This window comes from Carcharodon carcharias, chromosome 6, assembly GCF_017639515.1.
Source record: "Carcharodon carcharias isolate sCarCar2 chromosome 6, sCarCar2.pri, whole genome shotgun sequence".
Taxonomy (NCBI): Eukaryota; Metazoa; Chordata; class Chondrichthyes; order Lamniformes; family Lamnidae; genus Carcharodon; species Carcharodon carcharias.
The window spans coordinates 31,495,816-31,514,585 of NC_054472.1; the positions used below are offsets into that span (position 1 = coordinate 31,495,816).

Sequence of the window (18,770 nt, forward strand, 5' to 3'; positions counted from 1 at the left end):
AGTGGACAGATGTGGAACTTTGTGTAATCCATGGAGTCTAAGTCCCAGGAGTGCAGGAAAAGCTGAGTTTCTGGGGCCTCAAAGCTGGGTGGGGAAGGCCAGGGAGGGTGGATACTGAGGGATTGGGGTGTTGGGGGAGAGGCTGGTGTGGGGTTGGAGGTTCAGCTGCCTCCAGACCTTTAGTGGGGGGATGCCTGAAGTTAGAAGGGGCTTCTGATGAAGGTGACACCCACCCCACTCCTGCCCGAGTCCTAAACCTGATTATTTTCAGGCATCCCCCATACCCGGGAAATTCTCCTGCTAGCCTAAAAATTGAGGCTGGTGGGCAATGGGCCTTAAGTGGTCGCCTAAAACCTGCCACAGGGAAGCATGTAATCCAAGCCATTGTGTGCCGCATAATGACCATTATGCACAGACCTAGCAGCCTAAAACTGAACCCTCCTAATGCATTATGAACCAACAGCAGCAAAACCTTATGCTGTCACAATCTGCAAATCTGCCCATCACTCTTCCATTGCCATCAAGTTTAAAGACCTCCAATTCAATATGCATGTAGAGAATATGCTAGGAGCAGCACCAGCCATAGCTTAGGTACAAGTAGCAAACAGATTTATTTACATTTCAACACAATATTGGACATGTTATAAACAAAGCAATAGATAAGAACAAAATGGTGATGAATGGTTGTGAATAATTAGGTAATCTCTATGGTTAACCATGGCAGTGCCCAGTACCTGGGCGCAAGTACAAGGCTAAAACTTTTTCCTCATCTACCTCACACAACACCACCTTTACTTTAGCAAGTAACATTCATACCACACAAGTGCCAGGCAATGACCATCTCCAACAAGACATTCAATGGCATTACCATCACTGAATGCCCCGCTATCAAAATCTTGGGGATTACCATTGATCAGAAACTTAACTAGACCAGCCATATAAATACTGTGGCTATAAGAAAATACTGGGAATTCTGTGGTGAGTAACCCACCTCCTGACTCCACAAAGTCTGCCCACTATCTTCAAGGCACAAGTCAGGAGTATGATAGAACACTCTCCACTTGCCTGGATGAGTGCAGATCCAACAACAATCATGATGTTTGACACCATCCAGTACAAAACAGCTTGCTTGATTGGCACCCATCCAGCACCTTAAACATTCACTGCCTCCACCAGCAACGCTGAGTGGCAGCAATATGTACCGTCTACAAGATGCACTGGAGCAGTTCACCAAGGCTCCTTCGACAGCATCTTCCAAACCGTGATGTCTACTACCTGGAAGGACAAGAGCAGCAAATGCATGGGAACACCATCACCTGCAAGTTCCCCTCCAACTGTTTTTGATTTATTATTAAACTCCATTGAGGTGGAACGTGGCCACTATAACTGGTTGAATACTGCTAATTAGAGCTACAATGTGAAAATAAAAAGGGCATATTTAAATATTAAAACCGTTGATATTATCAAAAAGTCATTCATGTTATATAATACAATATTACTTCAGCTCTCTGTGTGAGATTAGGATGTCAGAGTAGGCAATCCGTGTGAACTATGTATAACCTGGCCTGATAGTGCCAATTCCAAGAAATTAAAACAATCCAAATATTGCATTTCAAGCTTACGTTCTTGAAAGGATGTGAAAAGCATCTGGAAGTGACTGCTCCGACTCCCCTCATCAGCCCACATGCGAATGACGCCTATTCCTGTGCGAAGCATCAAATCGTTGGCCACGGTGCTGCAGAATTTGGCTTTAAGATCCTCCACTGCATTGCTTCCATCATAGATGGCCACAAAATTGCGCTTACACTCATTTGAATTCTGCATCTCGTAGTCAAGAAATCTCAAGTAAATCTAATGAAAGAGAAAAAGAAATGACTCACATAAGCCTCATAACTAAAATTCTTCAAAGTTAACCAAGGGATATGCATTGGCCTGTGATCAGCCAACTTTGATCTAATACTGGAGGCACATGTAAACTGCTTTACCAAATTGAGGAGAAATTGAATAACTGAAAGAATGGACTAAAGGTTTCTTCCATCACTTATCAAAATGCTATTTACAGAGCACATTATTCCTATTCAATCACATTGTAAAGGCGCTAGTTCTATGCTGTCCAGTATTAAAATAAGATAAATTCAGCAGCAAGTCCTTCAGTGAGAATGTATTTAACTAAAAGGGAACAGACATTAAAGGCCATGTGATTATACTGCAAAGGCAGGTTACAAATGGACAGTCAACAGCAACGAGTCAAGTTTTGTATGCCAAGAACCAACAAGACTTTTAACTGACAAACAAGCTGGGAGCTGAAATGAAAATTAATCAGAGACAGGCATAATTAATTGACTTTATGAATATGCTATCCAAGAGATATCTGAAGCATAAGGCCACACAGTGGTATGTGTTTGTCCAGATTTAAGTGACTGTCTTGACCATTGAGCTAATATGTCTCAGTCAACACCCACATCCCTTGGAAGTGCAAATTCCAAAACCACTTCAGAAGGTTAATAAGTCCAGAATATTCCCCATTTGTATGTTAACGGACTATCCACACACCCAGGATGTGGAATTGATGCAAGATTTAAGATGCTACAATCAAAAGTAGTAGGGGTGCAGGGGGTGGTCGGGGGTGGTAAGGTGTTGTGTCAATCATTGTCACAGGTGCAATTTCCTTGAACTATAAGGAGCTTGTGTTTCGGGACAAGGAACAAACTTGCAAGGGTAACCACAGATTGATCACCTACACTGATGGGAATGTACTTCTTTGAGAGGTCATTAGGGTGAGTATTGTTTGAAATGGAGGCAGGTGAAAGGGAACAATGTTTGTAAGTATTGATTGAAATTGAAGGGAGCAGGGTCCTGACATTTGTATGTTATCAATAAGCAGTTAAAAGAACATTGAGTTGTACTACGTTGTGAGCCTTGACCATTTTACCCAACCTGGACACGTTCAAGTTGGGCTCTGGAATTAAAGCATGAGGGGGAGGTGCGGATTCACCCCTCTACAGTGGTTATAAAGTTGATTCTCTCACTCTTCATAGGTTAATTGAATCAGATAACAGTTTAATTCCCTTTTGAATACTTCAGTTGAATCTGCCTCCATCACACTATCAGGCAGTGCATTCTAGATCCTAACCAATCACTACATGAAAATCTTTTCCTCATATCACTATTGCTTCTTTTACTTATTACTTTAAATTCATGCCCTCTCATGCTCGACCTTTTCATATCTAGACCCCTCATTATTTTGAATACCTCTATCAAATCTCCTCTGTGCCTTCTTTTCTCTATGAAAAACAGTTCCATTTCTCCAATCTATCTTCATAACTGAAGTTCTTCATCCCTGGAACCATTTTCGTGAACCTTTCCTGCACTCTCTCCACTGCCTTTACATCCTTCCTAAAGTGCAGCACCCAGAATTGGAGGCAATACTCCAGCTGAGGCTGAACTAGCACCTAATACAATTTCAATATAACCTCCTTGCTCTTGTACTCTATGCCCCTATTAATAAAGCTCAGGATACTCTCCTGCTACCTTCAATGATTTATGCACATATACACCTCTGCTCCTGCAGCCCCTTCAGAGTTGTACCCCCTATGTAATACTGTCTCTCCACGTTCCTTCTACCAAAGTCACTTCACATTTCTCTGAATTGAACTTCATCTGCCACCTGTCCTCCCATTCCACCAACTTGTCTATGTCCTTTTGAAATTCTAAACTTTCCTCCTCACAGTTCACAATGCTTTTGAGTTTTGTGCCATCCGCAAATGTTGAAATTGTGCTCTGTACACAAAGATCGAAGTCATTAATATTTATCAAGGAAAGCAAAAGTCCCAACATTGAACACCACGGCAAACTTTTCTCCAGCCTGAAAAACATCCATTATACACTAGTCTCTGTTTCCTGCTGCTCAGCCAATTCCCTATCCATGTTGCTGCTCTCTCTTTTATTCCCTGAGCTATAGCTTTGCTCACAAGTCTGTTGTGCGGCACTGTATCAAACACCTTTTGGAATTCCATATACACCACATTAACAGCATTGTCCTTAGCAACCCTCTGTGCAACAACCCTTTACATAATGAAAAATGAATATAGCCATCATTCATGCAGTGAATTGTATGATGTCAAGATTGGTATATTGAACTGTGTATTGTCAACGTTCTCAGATTAAAATTATATACTCAACATTCATGCATTGAACTGTGCATAACCAACATTCACATTTTGAACTCTATTTAATCAACATTCATACATTGAACTGCTTATAATCAAAATTCATTTCCTGAACTACATATAGCCAACATTCATGCTTTGAATTGCATAAAGTCAAGATTTGGGGAAGGGGTGGCCGGCATCATTGCCCTCACTAAGCTTGAGGAGGCTGCAGCTGAGACGGCTGGGGAGGTTGGGGATTGCTCCTGTGGGGAGGGGGAGATCACTTCTCCCAGCAACCCAGTACGGATCACAGCTCCATCAATTCATCAAACCCTGACATTTACATTGAGTCATGTGCAGTCTTGTATAGCTCATGCTCATTAACTGAAACTCTATTTTCTAATTTCTAGGCACCAGCAGATTGAGGCCCCCAAAGCAGTCCAGCACCACCTGTGTGAGCAGTCAGATTTCATCTGAGGAAGAAGCAATGGAAGAACCATCACAGCATGCACACGCACCCTCCACCAGCTCAGAGACACACGCTGGTGGAGCACAGATGTAGATTAGGCTCGGACTCACTTTCTGGGGAACACCTCACCAACATGTCCCCGCAACAGTCGGAGGCAGGAACAGCACAGGTCTCCAGCACTCGGAGGACTGCTGGACACCAGCCACCCACTTGGTCTGAGTTAGATGATGAGCCTTTGGCAGAAGCTATCAAATCTATGCTGGAGATGCAACAACAGGAGGCAGAACATCAGGCAGTCAATTAGCAGACTAGAGCAAATGATGGAGGAGGTCATCCACATTGTCTGATGTCATGGCTTCGATATGCGAATGCCTTGAGGTCACTATGGGGAGACTGCAACCACCATGGAGACCTTGGTCCAGCAGTTCTTGCGGATTTGTACTCGCCCCTGCACTTCATGTCCATACACCCTGGTGGGCACCATCAGGATTAGGCAACATGGGGACAAGGCACCTTGACCCCCCCTCTAGGTGCATTATCTCCTGGAGGAGTCAAGGCTGGCCCCTCAGACACCCATAGGGAGGATGAACAACAGCGGGACATCCCAGGGGCCTCCTCTCAGGACACTCCAAGGGTGCACAGCCACTCACAGTCCCCTCTGCCTGTGACCCCATCCGCTCCAGCTTCTCAGGTCACCGAGGTGCATCTGCCCCTGAGCAGGTGACCCTTATCAGGCTGGGGCCCTCCAGGCTATGGGCCACCAGAGGACGTCCGTCAAGGTCATCACAGGCATCAGGGCGTAGCAGTCAGCAGGCTGCCTCTGCCTCTGCTCCTGATGTCAGGCTTGCACCCAGCCGTAGGACTAGAGTTAGGTAAGTTAAGAAAAATTGATGTCATTTTAGGGTCACGGGTGTGTTAGACATATAAATAAATTGCAATTTTGTTAGTACATTTGATGGTTATGTGAATGTTCCTGCCAACTAAAGGCATTGTGATTTTGGAATCTTCTTATTTCGAGATTTAGCTTTCCTCCATCTCAGTGATAGTGTCCCACTGTGAGATTCACATTCCTGTGATAACAACCTCAGTTGAACTAGTTTTCGCACCCCTTGTGCGATGTCAGGGAGTGTTATAGAGTTGACTTTCCAGGCAACTTCTCCTAGTGGAAACATTTAACTTTATTTACAAGACAGCAGCAGCTACTATACATTTGTATCAAACTCCATAACTAAAGAACTCACCTGTAGAGGTCCCCGCACTGTTAACACATTGGTTTGCACAGATTACGTGATCTTACAACACAGGATTTTTCTTAAAGCTACAGTCCTACATTTCCCAAAACTATAATTACTACATTCCTCCTCCTTTAACTTTTCTGTACATTTTATATTTACAAGGATATTTATCTCAAGACATTACAATATTTACACAGGTCATGAAATTACAAGTGCAATCTTTCAGTTCATTCCCTGACCCATGTGGAATGTTGCAGCTCCACAACTTCAGAGTCTTTTGTAGAAACTACATTCTCTGGAACCGCATTAAATCAGGTACCTCATCAGGCACATGCAGTTCAGTGTCTTCGACTCTAACAGAGACATCAGGCATGTCTGTCCTTGGTTGAGCAACTTCAACACGAACCACTGATTCAGTAATAGTTACAGGTGGAACATCATTTTTTTGGGATATCTCTCTTTTTCTTAAATAATCCACATGCTTGTGGGTTATCCGGCCCTTCACTTCCATGTGGTACAATAATGGTCCAGTCACAGAACTCACTTTACCAGGTAACCACTTCAGTCCTCCACTGTAATTCTTTACATATACTGCTTCTCCAACAGTAAGTTGTCGCTCAAGACTTTGCAAATCATGAGTCACTTTCTGATTCCCTTGACTTTTTTCCACCCTCCCCTCCAATTTGGGAAGTATTAGGCTTAGTCTTGTACGAAGGTGGCACCTCATCAGTAATTCTGCATCCTCTTTCTACATGTCCTCTTCTTTTTACCACAGAATTTAGTCTCTGCCTTCTTTTTGACTTCACTGTCGACCAGACTTCTCTCAGATGCAGTCTCAATTTGTCTTAGTTTAGTTGTTGAGCTACCCATGACTTCATTGTCTACTCACATCTTGGAGAGTTCTTCAACTTTTGTTTTCAAAGCCTCTTAAGCTTCATTTAGCTGATTCTTCAGCTCTTCTGTCTCCTTCTTGTATCGGCTGGCTTCCTCCTGGAAACTTGAATATCGCTACGTCTTCTCTGCTAACTGGTTCTTCAGTTTGTTGAGAAAGGTGCTAAATTATTCCTGTTTCTCTTAGTAATTTTTTAGAGGCACAAACTTCAATTGGAGGGATCCTTGTCATGGGTGAAGGTCTTTCAACAGGTTTTCCTTTTCTTTACGAAGTTTGCTCGCTTCATCTTGAACTCTGTCATTCAGCAGACTCTCTGGGTTTCTTCTGCTATTCTTCCATGTCGTTGTTTAAGACCGTCTTCATTTCTTCAGGTTGCTGAATGTTTACATATTCTTTTTTCGCCTTGTTGCAGGCCTTGGGGTCTCCAGGCTCTTTCTGAAGTACCTTGCCTTGTTCCTTTTCTCAAGACAGCAACGCTTCCAGCTTCCTTCTGAAATCTCATTGACCAATCAAGGTTAATTTCCCTCGACCAATTTCAACCTAGAAGGCTTGGTCCTCTACCTGCTAATACCATCACTGGTAGCTGTGCTATTTGGTGTCTATAATGAACCGTTGGTCTGGTGATATCTTTTACTTAGATTCCTTTGCCTGGGCACATTTTCAACTGACAGATGTTTGTTCCAAATTTAATTGTTGATCATGTTTATTTAAATATTTGAGAATGTGTTCTCCTACACACAGTGGTAGAAGCACCTGTGTCTACTTCTATTATTAATGGTTCACCATTCATTTGCACTGTAACATATATTGGCTCTGTCTTCCCAACTTTCATGTTGAATAATGAATAAATGTCAGAATTAGTTGCTTCTGGCCCTCTTACACTATAAACTTCATTGGCCTGTTTAAATCTCACTTTACACTGTCCTTTTATGTGTCCACATCTGTGATAAAATTAAGATTATACTTTTTAAAATTGCCAATTGCTAGAAAACTGACTGTTTCCACATCAATGAAAGTTATTTTTCGATTTAGTTGCTAAGCTGTTTCCTCTCATATTCAGTTGGCGGGGGCTGTTTCCCGCTCCGCAGCAGACTCCCAAGCATTTCATGCCACTTTCAGCTGATTGTTCCCTCCAAACTAGGGGGGAATGGCTCCATTTTGCACCTCTTGAATTGCTTGTGAATCCCTTACAGCACTTTCCATTACCACCATTATTTCTAACGCTTTATTAAAATCAAGATTCACCTCAGCCTGCAGTCTTCGCTGTATAATGTCTTCCTGCACAACACATGCTAAACAATCTCTAAGCATGTCATTCAGGGCTTCACCAAAATCACAATATACCATTAATTGTTTTAATTTTGCCATGTATGTAACAATTGTCTCCCTCAGGGCTCTATTCAGTGAATTGAACCTGAACCTCTGCACTGTGACTGAGGGCTTGGGTTGAAAATATCCCTTAACGAGGTCTATTAATTCATTAAATTTCTTTGAGCCTGGGGCACTGGAGGCGGTCAAGCTTCGAATTAAACTGTAGGTCTTGCTCCCACATATACTCAGGAGAATTGCTCTCCGCTTTTCCACCCCCGTGATTTTGTTTGCTTGAAAGCAGAATGCAAGGCGTTCTATGTATTGAGGCTGATCATCTGTGGCTGGCTGAAAGGGATCAGTTGTGCCAAATTGTGCTATTTCGGATGAGTTATTTTATTCTTTTAGTCTTTTATTTTTAACAAACTTAGATACTCACAATCGCTGGGTGTGGTGCCGCACCGAATCTGATTTATCCTTGTCACCAGTTTCTTATAGAGTTGATTTTCCAGGGAACTTTTCTTCGTGGAAACATTTAACCTAATTTACAAGATAGCAGCAGCAACTATACATTTGTATCAAACTCCATAACTAAAGAAGAACTCCACTGTAGAGTTTCCCCACGCTGTTAACACATTGGTTTACACAGATCATGTGCTCTTACAACACAGGATTATTCTTAAAGCAGCAGTCCTACATTTCCCAAAACTCTAAGTTCTACAGGGAGATGCATTTAAATCTTTATTGGAAGTGTGTGATATAAGCATTTCTGGTCCTTCTTCCTCAAAGAATACTATTGAGTGAGGGCAACCTATCAGCATTGATAATCTAGCAACATTTGTGCTTCCTCACTGGCAGTGGCAGAAGAAAAGACATACACAGGAGGAGAAGATCCCTAGGGATGTCCACATCTCAGTCGCAGAAGTGTTTGCATCATTAGATGGCGGTGAAGGCTTCAAGTCTTCTCTCGCATCTCTCTTGTTCCTAAGTGGGCTCTCAGTTCCCAGAGTGATCTCACTCACAGGGCCCCATGGAGAAAGCAAAGATCATGGCCTGGCGATTCATGAGGTCAGAATGCGCAAGTGTGAATGCGGGACTCGTTCTTGCTGCAAATGGATGGAAATCACCTGGGTTGAAAGAAAATAGCATTGAGGGCTAGGAGAGATGTGGCCATATGGCCTCACTTTTCCTGGAACCTGTCTGCAATTAACGTATCATGGGCATGTCTCCCATGTCTTCCTTCCTCCATGGCATGATCACATTCATACTGACCTTCATCCTCCTCCAGGACATCCTCTGGCAGGGGTTCACATCCTTACATTGCCAGATTGTGAAGGGCACAACACACAATGATGATGCGGGAAAACCTGTCAGAAGTGTAGCGTAGTGAGCCACCTGAGTAGTCCAAGCATCTGAAGCGCATCTTCAGAAGCTCTGTTGTCTGCTCTATAAGGGAGTGTGTGGAGCTGTGAACAGCATTGTACCTCTCCTTAGAACGACTCTGAAGGCGACACACTGGTGTCATCAGCCAGCATTTAAGTGGCTACCCTTTACCCCCAGGCATCTATTCCTGCAGACGTAATGGCCACTTGAAAATCTCAGGCACTTGGGAGTGACTCACGATGTAGGAGTCATTTGAACTCCCAGGGTACCATGCACAAACATGCATTATGTGTTTCCCGTGATCACACACCAGTTGTACATTGATGAAATAGTAGCCCTTGTGGTTTATAAACATTAGGGCCTGTTGCCATGGAGCATGAATGGCCACATGGGTGTAGTCTATTCCACCCTGCACTCTTGGGAAGCCTGAGATAGTGGCGAAGCTGGTGAACCTCACAGCCTGGCTATCTTCATCCAGAGCAAACTTGACATAATGATGGGCCCTCCTGTAAAGGGCATCTGTGACCTCCTTTATGCATTGATGTGTTGCAGACTGAGAGATGCCGCACAGGTTGCCTGTTGATCCTTGGAAAGAACCAGAGGCCAAGAAATTGAGTGCAGCAGTCACCTTCAAAGCCGCTCCAGGTCCACATGGCATCATGTCTTCATGAAGAATGTAGCATATGTGATGTACCAGATCTTGGAACATGCGCAGACGTGCACGGCATTGCATGTCACTCATTTTAAATAGGAGACTCTGGGACAATAAACTCTAGGTCTGGTGAGTCACACTCTTGTCTGGGTCTCTCTTCCTGACCCTTCTGTTCATGCTGTGGCCCCACTTCACCATGTCACCTCCTTCATTGCATTAGGACCCTGACAAAGGCAGCATTGAGCCCTGGGTCCATATCTGCTTTAGCCTACTCTCTGAAAGGGAACATTGAAGACATTAATGATACAAGGGGCAAGAAAGTGAAGCTCAGAAGACTGGTTGGAGACTGTAAAGATTCGTAGGTTTTCCTGCCCTACTTGCATGGTGGCCTTGTCCTTGAAGCACTAGCGCACACATTGAGGTGATCAAGATGGCATTGCAGATATGTAACGTCATGAGCCCTGTGTGGGATGCTAAAGTTTCAGTGAGATGGGTGACCCAACCTATCTCTGTGCTCTACTCTTTGATCTGGTATATTAATGACCAATCAGTTGCTCATGGTCAATGAGTGGTTGCCCTTTGGCCCACTAGGAGTGTCACATCTGGTGAACATGTGACAGGGCTTTATGGATGGAATTCCATATGCCTCCTTCACTATTGCCTAAATTCCCAAATCCTACATTCCTATGTGTTACTCTTGAAATGCAGCAACTGTGATGTGAAACCACTGAGTTCTGAGTAGCTCTTTAACAGTGCTATTGAAGCCATTGGCTTTCAGTGACTTTCATTACAAGCAGGTTTTCCTCCTTTCTTTCTTAGCAGGTTCCTGCGGCAACAAGAGGTTCGTGGATGACCTCAAAAAGGCCCCCATAGTGTTCGCCTTTCCCTCTGACTACCATTCCACCACCTTCTCTCCCTGTTGCCCCCATCATGTTTGTCAACCCGACCCTTGCCTCACAGCCACCCCCAGTTGAAGCGCTAGTCTCTGAAAGTGGAGGCCTGCATGAGTACCACAGCACAGTGGTGTCCCTCAAGACAATGAAAGCAAAGAGGAGGAGCAGTCCAACCCTATAGAACCAACAGAGTCGCATTCATCGCAACAAGACTGGTACAGCACTATAGCAGATATGTTCCACCCACATTGGAGTTAACAGCAAACTGAGGTCCTACTTGTGCAAGCTGCTCTTTTTCAAACGGATATAAGGCTGACGTAATTTCCCACTAGCGTGACAGAAAATTGGAAGGCATGGCAAGGTTCTGGCTAGCAGCTGTTTTAATGAGCACTTGTGACAGGATAAATAATGCAAATCACATTTGTGCCACTCGTCAGTGGGCTAACCGACCCGCCAAGAACACACTGTCAAGAGAATTGCAGCTTGTTTTTATGACAATAGATTTGCGACTTTTTGCCTGCCACTGGATTCTCTGTCCCACCTGCCACAAAACCCAGCATGGGTGGGATGAGAAAATTCCTGCCTATGATTCTGTAACCCATATGAATAATTTATATTGCTAATTGAGTTTTGCAACCCTTTCTCCGGACTCTCTGTGTCCACAAAGGAACACCTCCCACAATTTTATGCCAGTGGGATTTTATGGTCCCTCCAAAGTCAATGAACTTTTGAATGGCGTACCACATTTTACAGCCCTGCCCCCACTGTGATAAAATTCCACCCCCCCCCCACCCACCCCATGTATACAAAGCTGCTTTCAGCTTTCTTTCATCTGGACACCGTATGCATAATTTAACTACTTTATTGAAGTAAGGGCAAAACTTCTGGCTCCATTGTACTAAGACAAAAGATCCCCTATTTTTTACGGCTTTTACACTGTTAACTCTGACATTGAAGATAAATGTAAGTTACCTTTTAACTGTAATCAACTCCAAGCTTGTTTGAATTGCCTTTACATCAGTATTAACACTAGTTTCTCAATCAGGATTTCCCATTCATCTTACATTCAACACTTTAATTCCGAAAACTAAAAAATTAATTCTAAAACAAATTATGAACTAAATATTCAAAACAACACATTACAATGTGTGCAATCAACAGACTCACATTGAACAGTATGTAATCAACATTTAGAAAATGAACTGTATATTATCATCAATCACACATTATGCATAATATCATCAACATTCACTCATTGAACTCTATGGGCTCGATTTGGCCACGGACTTCAGACATCAATCAAATGGGCATCTCCAGCCCACACTTTCCACCATTAAGACGCATTCAGCAATTTTCAAAGAAGCAACCTCTTAATTGGTTGCCCCTATGTTCGCCATCCCATTATGGATGGTGGGTTGGCTCTTGATGCTGCGCACAATCAGAGCTGACAGTTCTGGATTCTTGGCAATTGCATCAAGAGAGGAGGGCTCTGCTGAGGCAGGTTGGGGATCGTGAGGGCGCTGCAACATGGAGGTACAGAAGTAAACAAAACCCAAGCTGCCAAGTCCATCAGATGAAGAGTAAACCCTTTGCCGGATTGCTATCAGTCGCAATTGTAGCTTTTCGTACCCTCAGAACTATCAATGGCGGATAGGGTCACCAGCTCTGTTGACCTGTTAGTCTGGCATATTCGAACATAATGGTGACTACTCCACTAGCAGAAAAATGCTGTGAGGCTGCAAAACCACCCTTAATTGGGGCCTTAATCAGCATAATTGGCTGCCCATCTCTGTGGAGTGAGTAGACAATCTGATTCCAAGCTTGCCCCAGAAACGTTCCCCAGAGTATTTTCCATTATCATGCCTCCCTGTACAGGGGGGAAAAATGTAACCACATATAAAAAACATTCACACACTGAGTTGTTTATAATTAACATTCACACATTGAACTGTGTATAGTCTACATTAAACAGTATCTAATCAACATTCACACGTTGTGATATATATTGTGAATGTTCATGCATTGTGATGTATATTATCAATATCCACATATTGATCTGTATATTATCAATAGTCTCTTATTAAGAAGCATATTGTTAATATTCATATATTCAGACATGTATCAACATTCACATGTTGAAGTGAATATTTTCAATAGGAAACATGAACAGGACTAGGCCCCTTGAGCCTGCTCCGCCATTCAACTAGATCATGGCTGATCTTCTACTCAACACCATTTTCCTACACTATCCCCACATCTCTTGATTTTTTGATATCTGGAAATCTATCATTCTCTGTCTTGACTATACTCAATGACTGAGCCTCCACAGTTAGAGAATTCTACAGGTTCAACACCTTCTGAATGAAGAAATTCTTCCTCATCTCGGTCCTAAATGGCCTCCCTCTTATTCTGAGATTGTGTAACCTGGTTCTAGAGCCCCACACTCCCAGCCACGGGTAACATCCTTCCTATATCTACTCTGTTGTGTCCTGAAAGAATTATGTATGTTTCAATGAGATTTTTCAAATATTCATATATTGAGCAGTACATTATCAGTATTCACAGATTGTAATGTATATTGTCAACATTCACATATAGTGATGTATACTGGCAATATTCACATATGGTGATGAATATTGTCGACATTCATACATTGAGCAGTCCTTGATTACTTTTTACACTCTTGAGGGTTCATCTTATCAACTGTGCAATCACCCAGGATCTGCAGTGAGAGGCCCAGATCATTTCATGAGCCAGGCCTCATTTACATTGAACAGGAGGTTGTTGACCCAAACAACTTGTTAGAATTGGGCTGCAACATTAGGCAACCAAGAGGTAACCTACCTGGAAACCAGCTAAGTTGCTAGGCGGGTATTGGAGTAACACAGTTTTTCAATGGCCTGGATTATTTCTGTGGGGCCCCTTCCCCTTCAAGCCCAATAAAATTATTTCTTCAGAGGCCAATAGTTTCCACCAAGTGGAATGCCCAATGATCTTTCTGCTCAGGCTACAGACATTGGTTTTGGGGTACTATCTGCTTAATAAGTTGATTTAAATGCAATCATGTGGTTTCAGGCATGTGGTTCAATCTCCTATTAAATCAATGGTTGAAAGATAGCAGTGGGACAAGAAATAGGCAGCGGGAGTTAATATTCTCTCATGGGCTGGTACATATATTGAACTAAGTCAACCTTCATACATTGATAGTCAATGTTCACATATTACGTGAATGGTTAATCTTTAAGATTGTGCTGCACATGATTAATCTTCAAACAACGAGCTGGGCATAGCTAATTCCCATGCACTGCAGACTTCTTACTTTTTTTAGGTGTTCATTTATTACAATGTACTTTTTTTTGTTTCTAAACTGCATGGTGTTAACTTTCAGATGCTTATTCACTGTATCTGACTGTATACGGATTTTTTTCATTTAATAATGGTACAATGTAAAGGGACTCATGCTGTGTCCAGCATCAAATAAATCTTTAGTGTGGGCCTTCTTGCTCAGGAGATGCAAACAAGTTGAATTTGAACATAAGTTAGCAAATTTCAAATCCATTTGATCAAGAGAACTATTTGGCACCAATTAAGGATCACTAGAAAACTGTGTCTTATACACAGCAGATAAATCAGCAACTGAAAATAATGAGTAATGTTTTATGTAGAATCCTAATTCAAAACAAAACAAACCTCTCTTAACTTCTATCAGATTTTAATTGAGGTGCTGTGTATTTCTAGTGTTTTATTTTTGGTTTGACATTGGAACTGTTTGTTCTATTGGGCATTCTTCCTCAGAAATGGAATTAAAATGGATATTTTCGTCTCCCAAACACTGATGGAAAGATTACATACCCGGCATGGCAGAAGGAGGAGGAGTGAGTCAAGGGCTGGCTGCAGCATTGTAAATCCACTGCAAAAGTGCTGGACAATATTAGAGGTTCAAGGAGCTTCATTGAAGGCTTCAAAAACGTTTACGCAAGACAGCAGAATCTTGCTTCATACTTCCAGCACCTCGAGTGCAAAAATAGCCTACATTGGTTCCTGATCTGACAATGCCCTGATCCTAAATATCTCTCTTCAGTTCTGAGGAAGAGTCATACTGGATTCGAAATTTTAACCCTATTTCTCTCTCTGCAGATGCTGCCAGACCGGCTGAGTTTATCTAGTACTATCTGTTTTTATTTCCGATCTCCAGTAACTGCAGTATTTTGCTTTTATTAAAATTCTCATTGTTGTTTTCAAATCCTTCTGTGGCCTCTTCCCTTCTTATCTCTGTAATCTTCTTCAGCCTCAGAACCCTCATTGATATCCCCCCTCCACCAATTCTGGGCACTTGAGCATCCCTGATTTTCTTCACTCCACCTTCAGCTGCTTTGACTATAAGCTCTGAAATTGCCTCCCCTAACCTCTCTGCCTCTCTACCACTCCCTGTCCACTTTTCAGTTGCTCCTTTAAAACCTACTGTCCTGACAAGCTTGTGATCACCTCGGGCATTTACTTTGTTGAAGGCACAACATAAGTGCAAGCTGTTCCTGTTATACATATGCTAATCCTCCCTACCTAGTGGCGTGGCAGTCACTGACAGTGTTAAAAAGGTACCCAAGATAGAAAAAAATGACTAACACGAACATAGACATAACATACAAAGGACCATATATCTTGCATTGAAACAGGCCAGAACCATCTAAACCATCAATTAGATCTGTTCTTTGTAATGATTGTTTTCTTATTATGCTACGTGCTTTGCTGCTCATTCCTTGCTTGATTTGAAAGAGGTTTTTCTATTAAATCAAATCAACTATTGCATTATGTTGTTAGACTTCACCTCATTGACACATTTATGTAATTAATGATGTTTAAGTTATCGAATTGCTCTGTACATAAGCTTTATGAAGAAACCTGAATTATTAGGATGTTATTAAGAAGTCTTTAAGTTGGCATATCTTTAAGTGCCAAAATATTGCAATGTAGTTTTAAGAAAGAATGTATGCAGTTATAACTGGATCACATTTGCACATTTGGGCTCCAGTGAATCTAGCAACAGCAGTAAACTGAAGCTAAAACTGGAATGCTGATTGACTAGGAGAATGGCCTGAGGGCTGGAATTGTAAGTAAAGGATGCAAGTTAAGATTAGGTTGTTGTAGGGAAGCCCAGGAGCAATCTTCCCATTGATCAAGAGCTGTAAATATTGGATACAGGATAAGATTGGGTTGTTGTAGGGAAGCCAGAAGTGCTCCTTCCATTAGTCAAGAACTGCAAATATTTGGTGAGAAGCTATTAGTTGTGTGGACATAGGTGCATCACTTGAATGAATGTTGAAAAAGCTGCCTGCAAATAGGGTATAAAAATATGACAGCATCACTTGGCTCTTTTTACTTGCCAAGGCATAGCATTCATCTCAGGCCACTTGCTATAGGGATTCTTGTTGGGAGAGAAAGTTAAGAATTAGCAGTGTTGTACTTGCTAGGAAGTTAGCATCGGTGCAAGATAATGCCAGTCAACGGGCAATTTTCATAATTTGAGGATTGCCGTAAGAATGCAGAAGTGACTAAATTGTCACAACCTGTGAAACATGCAGTTACAGCAGTTAAGATAGACTGGGAAATTAGAGTTGAAGTCAAAAGCTGAAATTGGGACTTTACATGTATTTTACAGTTAAGTTGACTAAGTTAAAACGTTCAGGAACATCATGAGTCAAGAGATCAGCTTCAATGAACCAAGAAGAGGAGACCCAGAAGTCCCTGGATCCACAGAAGAGATAGTGTATCATACCATGCCTCAACTATTGGAACGTTAAGTATTAATCTTTGTTGTCCTATAAACCCTGTTAGTTTGCATTCTAAATTATTGATTGTCCTTTTTTACCAATAAGGTTATTCCCCAAGAATTTTCTTACTCTGGGGTTTAGTATAGAGTCCAAATCCCAACAATAGGATGTGGTAAGACCAGCTTTCATTATCCAACCTTAATTTCCCTTCAGAAGGGGATGATCAGCCACCTTCATGAACCAGTCCAGACTGCAGCCAATCGCCGCTGCCGAAACGGGCCCTGCCGCCATTTTACGTGGGCGGGCCAATTAAGGCCCGCCCAGCGGGCTGCCTGACAGGAAGTGCTATGTGCTTCCTGTGCAGGGTGGGGAGGGATTCCTCAACTGTCAGAGTGTGCACATCTCCCTGAGACTAAGTGCTGTCTCAGGGAGAGTGCTGACAGTGTTTGAAACTTTAAAAATAGAAAAATAAAAGAATTATTAATATGTCCCCGTCATGTGACAATGTCACATGAGATGGGATATGTTAAAAAATATCACAAAAGCTTTATTAAAATTTTTAAAAACAGACATGAAACTTCATCCCGCCGGTGGATGAGGTTTCATGTTTTTTCAGAAGCCTGCTGGGGCTCCTGGCCTGCCCGCCAACCTTAAGGTTGGATGGTCAGGGCCTTTAATTGGTTTAACTACCCTGTCAATGGCCTCAATTGGCCACTGATAGGTCGGCGGGCAGACAGCTGATCTCGCTGTTTCCCCTGCCTTCCTGAATATTTAAATGGGGCGGGTTCCCCCCCGACATCATCCCGCATTATTTTCGCATCAGCGAGTAGGCCCCGCCCCCAGCTCGCCGAAGGAAAAATTCTGCCCATTATTTTCTCAGGATTAACTTTTTAGGGTCACGTATGAAGATTGCGTACTTAGGCTTGGAGGGCTGTCAGAGCCTGTGGAACCAAATGCTCACAAATGTCACCTCCCTCAAGATGAGTTGAGGAGAACAAAAAAAGAGTAAAAATTACAGAAATGAACACAATAAATCAAACTATTTTAAGATTTAAGGTGATTTTAACAATGGACCTCAATCAAATAAATTGACAAATTTGTTAATAAAATCTTATTGTGCTTTGCAGGCTAATCTGCTACATGAGTTCCAAGTATTTGCTGCCTTAGACCACTGTAACAGTTTGCTCAAGGCAGCAGTAGGTCTTATTGACCAGAATATCACTGTGACTGGCTGTCCCCTACTCAGGGCCACAGTGTTCTGCCCTGGGGATCTTCCTGTGAGTGAACAGGCTGATTCTCCACCTTCAGATCTTTAGGTACATGGGCAGGATGTCCCAGGAGGTAGTGGAATGCAGAGTGTGGTAATTGCTTCCTTTTCTTTCCTTCTCTGCTGCTGCTGCTTTGCCTCATCATTAAGAAAATCTGAATTTATCAGTTAAGGGTTATAGCTGTAGGGGCGGGGCGATTAATGAGCCAGGTTGACTGGCCAAACTTTGTTAAGTGCTGCTAGAATATCAAAGATGACTGAGCAAGGCAGTGAGAGGACATTACAGGTCAGTCAACAATGTGCTGCAGCATATTGGACTGAAATGTTATAGCTCTGATTTACCAGTGAGCCTGAGGGGAGATCATATATTCAGGGAAGTTTATTTATTTGTTTTTTTTAAATTTATTCATTCATGGAATGTGGACATTGCTGACAATGCCAGCATTTATTATCCATTCGTAACTGCCCTTGTGAAGCTGGTGGTGATCCACCTTCTCGAGCCTCTGCAGGCCATGTAAGTGAAGGGACTCACACATCACTGTTGGTTGGGAAATTTCAGAGTTTTGACCAGTAATGATGAAGGAACAGCAATATATTTCCAAGTCAAAATGGCATGTAACTTGGAGTGGAACTGGAGGTGGTGCTTTCCTCATTGTATAGGATTGCATTGCGTATATGGCACAGAAATAGGCCATTTGGCCCAACCAGTCCATGCTGGTATTTATGATCCACTGATCCTCCCATCTTTCCTC

At 42.5% G+C, this 18,770-nt stretch overlaps 1 protein-coding gene across 1 annotated transcript in view; it reads right to left on the reverse strand.

Moving 5' to 3' along the window:
• Nucleotides 1-18,770, reverse strand: part of neto1l (neuropilin (NRP) and tolloid (TLL)-like 1, like) — a 1,080,460-nt gene that overhangs the window by 60,042 nt on the left and 1,001,648 nt on the right. The window contains exon 7 of the mRNA XM_041190027.1: nt 1,623-1,851. Within this exon, the coding sequence (XP_041045961.1) occupies nt 1,623-1,851 (229 nt within the window). The remainder of the gene's footprint in view (nt 1-1,622; nt 1,852-18,770) is intronic.